Source organism: Hypanus sabinus, chromosome 13 (assembly GCF_030144855.1).
Source record: "Hypanus sabinus isolate sHypSab1 chromosome 13, sHypSab1.hap1, whole genome shotgun sequence".
NCBI classification, from domain to species: Eukaryota; Metazoa; Chordata; class Chondrichthyes; order Myliobatiformes; family Dasyatidae; genus Hypanus; species Hypanus sabinus.
In genome coordinates this window covers 95,659,189-95,672,734 of record NC_082718.1, presented here as the reverse complement: position 1 = coordinate 95,672,734, position 13,546 = coordinate 95,659,189, and the positions used below count along the sequence as shown (strand labels likewise).

The 13,546-nt window shown below is 41.1% G+C and overlaps 1 protein-coding gene across 1 annotated transcript in view; it reads left to right on the top strand.

Annotated features, from left to right (window-relative positions):
- Positions 1 to 1,045: 1,045 nt before the first annotated feature.
- Positions 1,046 to 13,546, top strand: part of aacs (acetoacetyl-CoA synthetase) — a 158,535-nt gene continuing 146,034 nt past the window's right edge. The window contains exons 1-4 of the mRNA XM_059988238.1: positions 1,046 to 1,415; positions 2,593 to 2,696; positions 6,173 to 6,293; positions 7,424 to 7,537. Coding sequence (XP_059844221.1) covers positions 1,286 to 1,415; positions 2,593 to 2,696; positions 6,173 to 6,293; positions 7,424 to 7,537 — 469 coding nt within the window. The 5' untranslated portion in view covers positions 1,046 to 1,285. The remainder of the gene's footprint in view (positions 1,416 to 2,592; positions 2,697 to 6,172; positions 6,294 to 7,423; positions 7,538 to 13,546) is intronic.

Sequence of the window (13,546 nt, the reverse complement as noted above, 5' to 3'; positions counted from 1 at the left end):
CTTCAAAGTAACACCTCAACTCCTTTATCCTTAACACTTTGTTTCATTTAACCCATGTTTGACTTTCCATTCACTTCCCACCTCTCGCCTGCAGCATTACAGTAGATTTAAACTTGATCCCGTTTTCGCTTACCGTTGCAAGGAATGTTACCGTTTAGTTTGAGGGCTTAGCTCACTTCTGAAGTGAGGAATCTCTTTTTGCATGCCTTTCACATGTTCATTTATTACCATAGTATGTAGGCCGCATACAATTCCGAGAATTTTCTTCCCCAAATAGCCACGAAACCAAGAAAAACCTCTGAAGTCAGTTTAGTGGGAAACAGCACCCCGCCCCACATAAAAAAGAATGGCAACATGATCATTAACTCCCCCCACACGAAATGTATTAAGAACATCCGCCTCCAAACCCTACTTGCATTCGCACAACCCCCCCCCGCACAATAACATCGATGCCCCGCCTTTCTCAATATTCAGCTTTAATCATTTATACTTAATAATGCTTGACTTATAAAATTCTCTCTATTATTCAAGCGTTCGGAAATATTTTAATGAATCAGTTTTTGGACATTTTAAATCTAAGTTACTCAAAGGAGAGACATTAAAATAAAATCATTTGTGAGTTTTCACCTAATTTGTAATTTTTATGAAATACCCAATTCCCGTCACAACGGGAGTGAACTTGCAAACCAACAATAATAGCTAAGGGGAAGAATAGAGTCTGGTATCGAAGTATCAAGACACTCTCCTGCGATTCAACACTCCATAAAGTGCCCGAGGTTGCCAGCATCGTTGCCTGCCAGGAAGGATGTGACCCTCTTTGCAGTGATTGGTTGGAGCGCTGATCTTTGTTCCAGCGCAGGAGCCTAATTGGGCAGAGCGGTGTAAGTCGATGCCGCTCGGGTATTGGGCGGTTTTGCGCCGGGCGAGCGTTTACGCCTCGCTGATTGGTCACACCTCCGCGTCTTTTCTCAGCCGATACAATGACTTGAGGCGGCTGCAGCCAATCGTGGAAGCGGGCGTCGATGGGCTAGGCTGGGCTGACCGTGCAGAGAGGGAGCGGGGAAAACAGCCGGGCTATCGGAGGCGATTTTATTTGCGTGTCTTCCCCGCTCGCTCCCCACCGCTTTGTCCCGACCTCGGTTCGGCTCGGACTCCGGAGCGGTCGCTGCTCGCCTTCGCAAGCGGAGCCGGCGAGGGCTTGCGCGCACGGCCGAAGCGCATCACCGGGGGTTGCATTACAGACACGTTGACTTGCGACCGGGACGCAAGGTAGCCAGCGGCCACGATGTCGAAGGAGGACGTAGTGTGCGAGGAAATTGTGGAATCTAAAGTGATGTGGTACCCCGACTCCAAAAGGAACACGCACATGGACCAATTCAGGAAGCTCATCAATGACAAGTTTGGCCTGCAGCTCGGTAAGTGTCGCCGTTGTCAGATGCACGGTGGCTAGAAGCTGCCACCATTGGTCTGTGATTGCAACCCATCGTCGCCCAGGATGTTTGAAGTGTCCCGTTCTCTTCTGTCCACCTGGTCTATATTTCTCCTGAACAATTCAATCACTGTTCCACTTTCTTGGGCCTAATTAAATAAGGTTGATCGTCGTTATGTCTTTCGTGACTGACAGCAGTTCCGACGGATTAATTCCATTGCTCTCCGGAGCGCCTTTATGAAATGTCACATTAAAGTCAGCTGTTTACAATTGCGTGACTGAAATAGCTTCCCTATCCAATATTTGTCGGAATGGAATAGCCTGGCTTATGGAATTGTGTTTCTTCATGCAGCTAATTTAAAACCCCCCGAACCTCGCCCACAAGTTGCTTCATTGCCTCGCCCCGTTCCTCTTGAAATTCCTCGCGTCCTCGTTGTGGTTCTTCCACATCACTCTGCTTTCAGATACCATCTCTTTTGATTAATTGGATAGCTCTCCCTGTCAGTCCGTGATTGCCTGCTGAGAATGATTTGTTTATAATTGCTCTAAGATTTTTCCTTTTAATATTGGCCTGAATGATCGTGTATTTCGAATCAGGTCAGTATCCTACTACTGTATATAGGCAGTGTGCTTTGGACTTGTTTTTGCTCACACTGGATAAGTAGTTCTGACAGGTAACGTTTTAAAATGCACGAAATGCCATATTCTTGCAATTATTTAATAATGAAAATAAATTGGGTTGCATTTGCTAAGAAAATATTTGCACCTATGAATTCCCAATTCTGTGATTTTTAAAATTGATATTTTGTAGTCAAATGTTATGTTGGCAGTTTGACAAAACATTCCCTTGGAATAAATTTGTCAAGCGATATTCCCTTGGAATAAAGTTGGATGACTGCAAGGCTTGTGGCTACAGTGATTGAAAATGAAGATATGCAATTTTAAAAAAGTAATTCATGATGCTACAACAGGTTAATAGCTGTGGTTTCAAGCTAATCAGTAACTGAGTGGCGGGTGTTGGTGCCTTTGGATATGTGAATAATAAAAGACATCCTGCACCCAACTGTAATTTATACCAATTAGTACTGGAGCAAAAAAAAGGAATGGGTTTCCTAATGCAACTGGACAGCCAGGATTTAAAACACTTTTATTGGTTTTTACAGCCAATTATAATGAACTGTATCAGTGGTCGGTGGAGAACTATCCGGAGTTTTGGGCAGAGTTTTGGAAATTTAGTGGATTGGTTTATTCTCATCATTACAGTGAGGTAAGATGATTTATTAATTTGAAATTAGTTTTTATTTTCCTTTTTCCTAAAGTGTGTTGCGGGAAGCGTGCCAAAAACATGAAGAAATGTGCCTTATGAGGATAGGGCGGCCAGTGGAGTGTAGAATATTATGGATTAAAAACAGTCAAACCTTGTGGTAGGTTTTAGAGTATCCAGCACAAAGTAGCTTTTGTGATGCTGACTCCCTGGGCCTGGGAGCAGAGGAATTTAGTAATTTAATTCTATGGTTATACTGCAAGTAATTCATACATTATATTTCATATCTTTATTCTGTGTGAATTAATCCTCAATGTACACAAGTATGCTTTTCTTGATTAATGACCTCTTGTATGTGACCACCTTTGCCAGTGGCTTTCTGGAAGTTCACATATACATTCACTGGGTCTCCCTTGTCTGTTCTGCTATTTGTCACTTCAAATTTTTACAGGTTTGCCCAGTACTATTTCCTGACCATGAATTTACATTGTCTCTTACCAGAGCTGTTATTTATGTTATCTGATACCAAATTTTTTAATATTAGATTGCAGCTTTTTCCCTTCTGCTGATATCAGGCCAGCTGGCCTGTGGTTCCTGTCCACGCACACAAAATATTGGAGGAACTCTGCGGCCAGACAGCTTCTATGGAAAAGAGCAAACAGTCACCATTTTGGACTGAGACCTTTCATCAGGACCCATGAGGGGTTTCAGCCCATGATGTCGACTCCTTACTTTTTTCCACAGATGCTGCTTGACCTGCTGAGATCCTCCAGTATTTTGTGTGTCGCTTGGATTTCCAGCATCTGCGGACTTTCTCCTGTCTGTGGTTGCTGTACCTATGCTGAAAGGGTTGGTTGGAGAGGGAAATGCCAACAGTGAGCATGTTAGCCTATGTTCTACAAAACTTTATGTTATGAAGTTATTAGTATGTGATTTGTTATAAATGCAACACCCTGGTTCACATCTTGACTGTTATGCTGCAGGCATTTCATTTGGCAGCTCTGTAAGAGCAGTCTGTTCTGCTTTCAGCCTGTCTGGGTTATTGTTGAAGATGAGGAATGTGTGCCATCCAAAAAGGATGGTGGGGTTTCTGGTGAGGGACACTAAGGTTGGTCTTGGGGCTTTTGTTTGGTGGGGAGAGGAGGAGAGAGGACTCTCAAGAGAACAGTTCATAGGATTCGATCCGGTGTGGGACTGGGATTCGATGAAGCCAGGTGTCGAGATTAATGGAGGATTGGTGAAAACGGTGGAGCTCCAACTTGTACACATTTGACTGATAAATTAAAACAGGCCCTTTTTGTTTTTCTTTACTAACCCTTTAGTTAAGATAAGAGTCATACGTATAATTCCTTTCATTGTCTGCACTGTCCATCATTTCGTGGCACTAATTTGTAGCAGGGTGGCAAATTACCCAACATCTGCACACACCAGGGTTTAGGGTGGGAGAGCTGACTCTACCTCAGGGTTTGGTGGGACTAGAGAGTGTCTTCCCTGGACTTACGCGGTCAAGGAAACCGGGGGTTTCACAAATAATGTTAATTTTGGTGTGGAATTTTAATATCTTCTATTGGCAGATTGATAAATAGGAGGTGTGGAGGAAGAAAGCCATGATTTTGTAATAACTATTGATCATTTTAAGCCTGCTTTTGTTGTATAGGAAATTGATTAGTGTAGGATTTGATAGATTGGTAACCAGGATACAAGAGTATTTTCCAGACCATTAATTGACTTGTTTTCCCCTCTTTTCTCCACTCTTTTAACCCTTCAAAACCCAAGAGGAGGTAAGAAGGCCAGAAAAGACAAAGTGATCAAGGAGTGAGTTGCAATGAATAAATGTTTCAGTTGAGCTGGCATGATTAAACAGGCCTTTGACTGGCTGATGGTTTGGTTACTTTTTCTTTTGTAACAGAGCCAAATTTTTATTGCAGCAAGCAACTGGGTCTGCAATTTTTTTTTCTTCTCCAAATCTCCACAGTACCTCTTTGTCACTTTTAGTCTGCAGTTCGTACTTGTGTTCTATAATCCTTCAGGATATATTACTTAAAGGGGGTGGGGGGAGAATTACTAGGCATTGCTGGATGAGTAAAGATGGATTAGTCTTGGACTGTCTGCCTCAGTATTTGTATTTAGGGTTGACCAGATCCTGGGGTTGTTTGTGGAATTCTGTATGAGCCAAATGAACAGATGGATTGCAGGGTCTTTTCAGAGCAGAATTGCTGATCGCCAAACTATTCTGTGGCAAAATTGCTCATTGAGAAGAAGAAAATAAAGATGAATGTAGCAGTGCAGGGTGAAGATGGGGCACAGGCCATGTTAGTAGTGAACTCCTCAGCAATATTTATTTTAGTGCTTATGAAAGGTGGCTATGGGCCCTTACAACCCTCCTGTGAATGTCAAAGATTAATGAAAGCATTTATGAGGGTTGAATTAGACTGGCTTTATATCTATGAAAGATAAGCTCCTTTTTAAAAACATTGTGTCAACAAAATAGTTTGGTGCTGAAGTCTAAGGGATGGGTAGTATATTCAATGGGATAGTGGAAATAAAAGTAAAGGTGAAGATTATACACTGTAGCTTCATAACTTGTATATTTATTAACTATGAATTGAAATGGATGCACAATATGTACTTCAGAAAATGAATTGTGCACTGGGCACTCTTGTTTTGTTCCTCTTTTCAGCTTGCAAATTATTTCTCAAGTAATACTAATTGCTCTAACACAGTGGCTCAGGGCCTTCAAGTCAGAAGGTTGTGGATTCATGTCCCTTTCATGTACTTCCTCATGGAGCATTCTTGTACATGTACCTGTCAGCAAAGCAAAAATGCTCCATGAGGAAGAATATAATCCAAAATAAGTTGCGAAAAGTCCAGGTTATTTTGATTAAAGTGTTTTCAGATTGTTAAACATAATTGATGTTTCAAATCGACAAAGAACATCTCAAACAGGCTATCTGTGAACAGATGCCCGTAAATCATCTGAACCTTGAAATGCAGTTCATGTTGTAAATTCATTTAGAGTTGCTTTACCATCTCGCTAGTGGTTTTTATTGTTGCACTTGTTTGAACTTTATTGCTGAAATATAAGATAATTTTACCTTGCGTTGTTAAACCCATATTCCTAATTCTAAGGAACAGGAAATCAATTTTAAGCTGGTGGTTTTGCATCAACTGTGTATGCAGTATTTTTGTCTTTTTAATATTTTTAAGTACTTACCTCATAGATTGTATGTAAACCTGAATGTTAATAAAGTGAAAAGCACAAAAGTTTATTTTTTTTAATTCTTCAAAGGAATAAGTTGATAAGCATTTAGTGATTGTTTAAAAAATATTTGAATCTTCATCTGTTTCACGTGTATTTGTGAAAATATTAAAATTGCAGTTCAGAATATAGATTTAACCGTCTGTGTATAAACAGCATACATAGCTTATACACGTTTTAAGCAAAATGAATAGTAAATTTCCTATTAATGTCGCCACAGGTGATTGACAGGAGGAAAGGAATTGCGGATGCTCCTGAATGGTTCAAAGGGAGTAAATTAAACTATGCAGAAAATCTTCTGAAGCATAAAGATGATGACAAAGTGGCCCTTTATGCAGCATGTAAGTGTTCTGGTGTTTTGTGAGTTTTCTTTTGTCAGTGACGTAGGTGAAATGGTTAAAGGCTCTCTTGAATGAAAAAGGCCTTGTCCTTTTTTTATATACCTGCCTTGTGGCTTTGGAATATGGCACATCCAAGGCATTCTTCTCACCACCATGTATGGCTGAAATATGTCTTAGCAAATCTCAGTTCTACTGAGTATGTTTAATCTCAGTACAATGAGAAGTTATCTTTTTGTTAAAGATCTTGAGTTCTCTAATGGTAATCTGGTTAGTCTGAAAGGGAAAATCAGTAACTGTCCTTCACCTGCACCTAATTCCTCCCTGCTGATCATAACTTTCAGTGCAAACTCAAGGAAATTATCCAGTACAGTGCATTTATGCAGAGCCTAGAAGTTATTATGATCCCTATGTTAAATTTTATTAGTTGGTTGGTATTCAGAAAAGAGCTGTTGTGGAATTCCTGTTTCCTGTGGAAGGTTTAGTAAATAATTCTTCAAGAGGACGTTTCAAAAATAGATGCCCATCTGAAGAAATTCCTGAGCTAGAGGTACACGTTGAAATCCAGTACTGGGAGTATTATTGGTTAATAATTTCTCAGTAAATGTGACAACGGAAAGTAGTTGCCATGCCTTGAGCACACTTGCAGAAGTATTCATTATGTTATATCAGTTTCTAATATACCAGCAATAGAATATTGGTCCACTGGGTTGGATCATTTTTATCGTTGTTCTGTTCAAATATGGTTTTTTTTTTGCTTTTTTTTAAGTATCTTAAAATAATCCTAATTAGGGAGTTGATTTCCTGGTGCATTATGTCTTCCTGTATTTTGCCAAACACCAGATTAAATCTCCACACTTGCACTTATTGTTTTGGGATCTATTGCAGTAATTAATTACTTATACATACAACTGTCCCATGTGATCAAATTTTAATTTTATTTCTGATCGAGATATTTATTTTCATAGGAATGGATAAATAATGGCAACCTCTCATAATTATTATCAATGTTTCATAGAACATAATCAAAATGGTCTTCATGATGCTGGGGTATATGCACAATTGCAGTGAATTCCAGCTCACATGAGATGATTGGATTATTATCCATTTTGCTCTGTTACTTTGCTTAACAGCAGAGGGGAAGGAGGAGATTGAGAAAGTGACGTTTGGAGAGCTAAAGAGAGACGTTGCTCTGTATGCTGCAGCACTTCGAAAGATGGGGCTGAAGATAGGTGACAGAGTTGTAGGTAGGTTTCTTTTTGATGTCTAACAGTCTTCTAACTTTTTTTCATAAATGCTTTATAAACAATGTAATTTCCAGTATCAAACATGTTAATTAGGGAGTGAAAATTGCTGTGTTAAAGAGATACTTCTTGGGTAGTCTACATGGTTGATTCTGTTCAAATTAAGTTGTATATAAGTCTTGTTTTACTTGAATGAATGACCCAAACAATATAGTTTTCAATGTTTGATGTACTTGTTTTCCCTGGAGGAAGAAATATTTGAGATATTTAAATCAGCCGGCGGTGCAGTTGACTGACGTCAGAATTCAAAATAAAATTCGTGTTTGCCACGTACATACTCAATTATTCAACATAAATAATGATTAATTTCCTGGAAAATATTTATATGACAACTATTACCTGAGAGCTGCATAAACTGGTATTGTGCACCCAGTCACGTGAGCTTGCTCTGCACAGTTTGCCTCTTTCTCAGGTTACAACAGTGTTGTGTTGATATCAAAGTACTATTTCCTTACAGGCACTTTGGTACAGTACTTCCCCGATGGTGTTCAAACGATTACAGACTCGTAATATCTGCGGTTCCAAAGTTCAGTATCAACTAACAGTTGTTTGTGTGAGATCCAGTTGACTTGCAGCATCACTTTTATTTACTAGATTATCACTAGATTATCTTTTGTAGCCAGTTTTGGTTTGTCCAAGGTGTGAAAACTATCAACTGATACGGTAACACAATAGTTAAACATATTACAGTACAGCTACAGGCCCTTCGGCCCACAATATTGTGCTGAACCAGTGAAAAAGTAAATAAGAAAACTCCAAAAACTAATCCCTCCTGCCTCCACAATCTCCATATCCCCCATATCCTCCTCAAGTTCATGTACCCATCTAAACATTTCTTTAAAGCCTCCAATGCCACCACACCGGGCAGTGCATTCCAGGCACCCACCACTCTGTTCTTTTTTAAAGAAAACTTGCCCCTCGCATCCACCTTGAAGAATTTAAATTCTTGTGAATTTAAATTGAAGTGTCAATTTGCACTCAGTTGCCGTCAACCAGGAAATAGCTGGGTTGTTTGAAAAGAAATGTCTTTGACTTCACATTCCACTTTGCAGCCCAGAGGCAATAAGGGATGGAAGTTAGATAGTGTAACACGAATCCTTTGTGAATGAATCAGAGAAAAATATGCCTCCCCATTTAATTGTACCCAGCTACCAGGCAACCTCATTCCTACTTGCTGACTGGTTACAAATACTTGTAGAACCTGTTGGTTATTCAATTTGGACAAATTAGTTTCTTGTCATGAATTTTGAAATGCAATGAAATTTCTTGCTTTTGTGAAACTTGTGGACTAAATACTACATCTCTGAGGCCTCCGTCAGTCAGGGTCAACCATGGATACTGCGACCTAGCTCTTTAGGTACGCAAACCTGGACAGTACAGTATTGAGAGCCCATGTAGCGAGCTCCCCCTCCTCACCCAAAGGAATGCCAGAGACCAATACAGTTCGGCCCCAGCAGAGTCGCAGGAGTTGCCAGTCAGAGCTGACTTCAACGTACGACTGCTTTAGGGACTCCAGCTCCGGATTTTTTCCTCAAGGTTTACTCCCGCTGCCTTCCCCGTGGCTGGGTATAACTGCCAGGCGGTGGAAGTTTGAGAATAGAGTTTTCCTTCTAGACGTGCTGTCAACCATGGCTGACAAACCCCACCTCCCCAAAGTGAATGGCTTTAAGGCACCAGTAACCCGCCTTTACCCCTTCTCCTGTCAGTAGAAATGATACTGCTGGGCTTAATAGCTGAACCACATGGGAAATCCAGGAGCTGGACTTGGTTGTCAGAGTCTATTTGAGACGCACGCTATTGGGGGCATTTAATAGGTAGTGGGAGCTTGTCCCCATTGCTATCCTGGTTATAGCAACCTTAAGAAACCAAAAATGGTACATATGGTAATGGTAAGTAGAGTGATGAATGGGAAACAACAATGGAGTAAGATTTTAGCGCAGTCTGCAGCAGTGCAAAGAGAAATGCTAAAGTGATAGTCATGGAATAAATAGGAAGAGTTAAGAGTTCGAGAATGTGGCAGTGTCGTTGGGACAGGGATGTGAAAGAGGTGATTGGTTTAAAAGTCTGTTGGCAGAGGGGAAGAAGCAGTCCCAAAATCTGATCTTCCAGGCTTTCAAGCTCCTGTATGCTCCAGAAATGCCAATTTGCATCATTTAATCAACTAAAGCCACACTAAAGTTGCAGTTTGTTTATTTTTGGACACAGTGTAGGTGACAGACCCAGTATGTATTGGGTGGTACAGTAGGTTGTGCAAGTACCTCACAATGCCAGTGGCCGGTTTGAATTAAGATATCCACTGCTGCCTCTGTGGAGTTTGCACGCTCTGTCTGTAACTGCCTGCACATTTTCCACATGTTCCCCTTAATTTCACCTCGCACCTCAAAGATGAGTTGGTTGTTAGACTCTTTAAATTACCCCTTAGTGCAGGGGTCCCCAACCTGGGGTCCACGGACCCCCTCCCCCTCAGTTAATGATAGGGATCTGTGACATAAAAGTGGTTGGGAACCCCTGAGTTAGTGGGTACTTTAGCATAATACTAATGAGCATGGGTGAGGGAGTAAGTTACGGGGATATACGGGGGGGGGGGGGATGGGTTTGATGGGGATGCTTTGAGATAGAAGAGACTTGATGAGCTGAATGGCCTCCTTCTATGGCAGAAAAGAAGTAAACATTTCCTAGTTGCCCTTGGGAAGGTTGGCAGTGGGCCACGACTTTGCACTTCTAGAGCCAGAGATGTTACCACAGGTGCAGGCAGGCCTGCTGAGAATTTTCAGTGTTTTCTGTTTGTGTTGAGTCTGGGAGGTGCTGTTATTGTAGTATACTTTGTGAGCCAAAGCGTGCCAGCAGAAGACGTAGTGAGTTTAGATTGTGTTCCAATCAAAGGGACTGCATGCTGTTAGTTTAATGATTGTTGCCGAGGCTGTATTTGGGCAGGGAAGTGGAGGTGCCTGAATAATACCCCAAATCCTACAACTTCAGATCTCTCGATGCAATGAAGGTCATTGAAGAGGCTTCAGGCCCAGAACATTGTAGGAATTGCTGAGAGGAGTTTACTTGTTCCAGATCTGGGATATTTGACCTTCAGGGGTCAGTGCTGTAAATGTAATGAGTGCATGTAGTTCTGTGTTGCAGCTTTTTATTTCTACAGTTGTTTTTCTGGCCCCAGTGGCCTTCATGTATCTAGTATTCTTGGCTTTGTTTTTCTTGTGACATAGAGTGAATCAAGGTGGTTAAAGACTGGTATCTTCAGTGGGGACCTTGGAAGGGGAAAAACTCCAAGATGTTTGTGGAGCCTCCTCATGTTTAACCTCTTTGCGTAGTAGCTGTTTAACTTCTCTCAAAGTAGAACGACTGCACAACTGGGATCTATTGATGTAGAATTACTTGACAACTTGGTGACACCCGGAAACTGACGGACTCGGGCTGAGTTACAGGGGCGGAGGTCTACAGGACACGCCCTGGTGCTCACGAACCAGATCCCCAGCTATGGGTAAATAGCTCCACAGCCTCGGGAGAGAGGAAGGCTACGGGAGTAAGCCCTGACAGCAAATCCGGAGCAGAGCCCCCAGGGCGACTGGATGTCACTGAACACCCTTCCGGCAGCTCCAGTGTATTGCTTCATAACCTTTCCTTTGGACTACACCGGTGAGGCCGAGATGGGGGTCTTGACGACTGGGCGTCCCAGAATCTCCATACCTTTCGCCCAGGCTGGTGTCCTGGAGGGGTCGCAAAATGTTCCATTGTCCTTCAAGACAGATGGATGCCATCATTGGCACTTGGCGATCTGATGTCAGATATAAATGGGGCTACTCACAGCATACTACTTTGTACTGCTGTCACCAAAAACTGTTTGGTCCTCTGGTTTATTTTAGTAGAGTGAAGGATGTGCCAAGCCATAATACACGTGGTGTTGGAAACAATGTTGCTGCCTCCTCAAAATGTCCAAATTAGACCTACTGTCCTATCCGATTTGACTTGGTGATAGCTTACACATGGAATCTTATCTGCACAGGAACTTTAAAATTGTGAAGTGGTGTTACAGCCTACATTGAAGGATTGTAACAGTTTATATGTTGTAAACTTGACCTATCTTTTATAGATCTCTCCTATCTGAGGGACTTGGGAGCATATTTTAAGGGGGTAAGCAACAAGAAAGCTGGTCTTAGGATCTTCAGAAGAAGGCTTGGAAAACTGATGCACAGATCAATATTGTCTTTTAATTAAGTTATCTGAAAAACTGAATATTACTCTTCGAATTGTTGAATAGAAATGCAGAGGATTTCCTCTGAGATCAATACACAGAGATAAGTCAATTTGATACCACAGATCAGAAGGAAGTGTTCTGAACAGATGCCCCACCGTATCACTGTTCTGTAAGAATAAAAATTTTCTGCTTCTGTTGCCAGTGAAATTTGATACTGTATCACATTTGTAGCAGAAGAGTATGCAAAAGTCTGCACAAGGACTCCTGGTCCTGTCTGCGTTCGAACACGAGCGATTCAGCCCGCATCTAGTATCTTAATCGCTGGAAGTGGAAGTAAAAACACTTGCAGCTTTGCTTCATTTGTGTCATCATGTTTCTGTGAGAATTTTTGATTTGCTATGTGGAAGATTTCTGATAAATGGAAGTGAATTAGCTGTTTAATCCTAAAGATGACAATGAACTAGGACAATTCTACAAATATAAAGGAGATATTAGAAAGGGTTTAGAGGATGTGCAAGACAAGATTAGCAAGCGATACCTTATGACTACAGATCTTGAAAACAGGATCAACATTCTGAATCTCTGAAGATTTTTTTATTCTCTATTATACTATCATTGGGACCTGTAACTGGAATTTTATTGTGGGAAGAAAATACTTCATTTTTCAAGACTTTAACTAAATATTTATTTCCTCATTTTTGCCTATAATCAAGAAAGAGCCAATTCTAACCAATCCAATTGGTGCTTCTGGCGATCTCCACAGATTTGTTATATTTGTATGATGTGCCCTCCAGTCATTAAAAATTGTTCCAAGTCAAAGATATGTATTTGATGATTTAATGCTTTATTAGCAAGTAGCAAACTTACCAACTTGAAGTGATAAAAATTGAGTGTTACTAAGTGGTCAGCAAAAGATATGACATCCTTGTGTACCCCGTGGCAAACTGCCCCGAACAAAGCGCAAATACGGAACTTATTCCCTTTGCTTTTACCACGCCCCACTCATGTGATTAATTACCATAGCAAACACACAACACAGAATACCCTGCAGGTAGAGAACAGATGCAGGGCTCCTGCACTAGTTAACAAAATCAAACCAAGTCAGCACAGTCTTATGAATGATAGACAGACCACAGTTAACAAATTTGCTAGAGTTCTTTTGAGGGGACAGTAGGCAGAGCTGGTAGAGGTAGATGTGCAGTATCTGGGTTTTGAGAAAGCATATGAAAGGTGCCATATAAAAGGCTGGTATATGAAATAAGAGCATGTATTGTTAGGGAAGCGTATTGATGTAGATTGCAGATTAGTTATCCCATATAAGTCAGAATAAGCAAATCTTTTTCAGACTGGGCATAAGCAACCAGTGGAACCCATGAGGTTGAATTCTTTCGAGTCTCAATTAGTTATGATTTATATTAATGATCTGGAGGAGTGGGTAGAGTGCAAGGCATTTAAGTTTGCCTGTGGCACAAGATCAGGTAGGAGGTATGCTGTGAGGGGTGATTGATAAATTTGTGGCCTAAAGTAGAAGGAGTCAATTTTAGAAAACCTAGCACATTTATTTTTCAACATAGTCCCCTCCTACATTTACACACTTAGTCCAGCGGTCATGGAGCATACGGACCTTGGACCTCCAGAAAGTGTCCACAGCAGGGGTGATTGATGTTCGTGGCCTAAGGTAGAAGGAGATGAGTTATACAGCTCTTGTTACATGCACATGCAGTTTAACTGTTTGAGTGATTATGCAG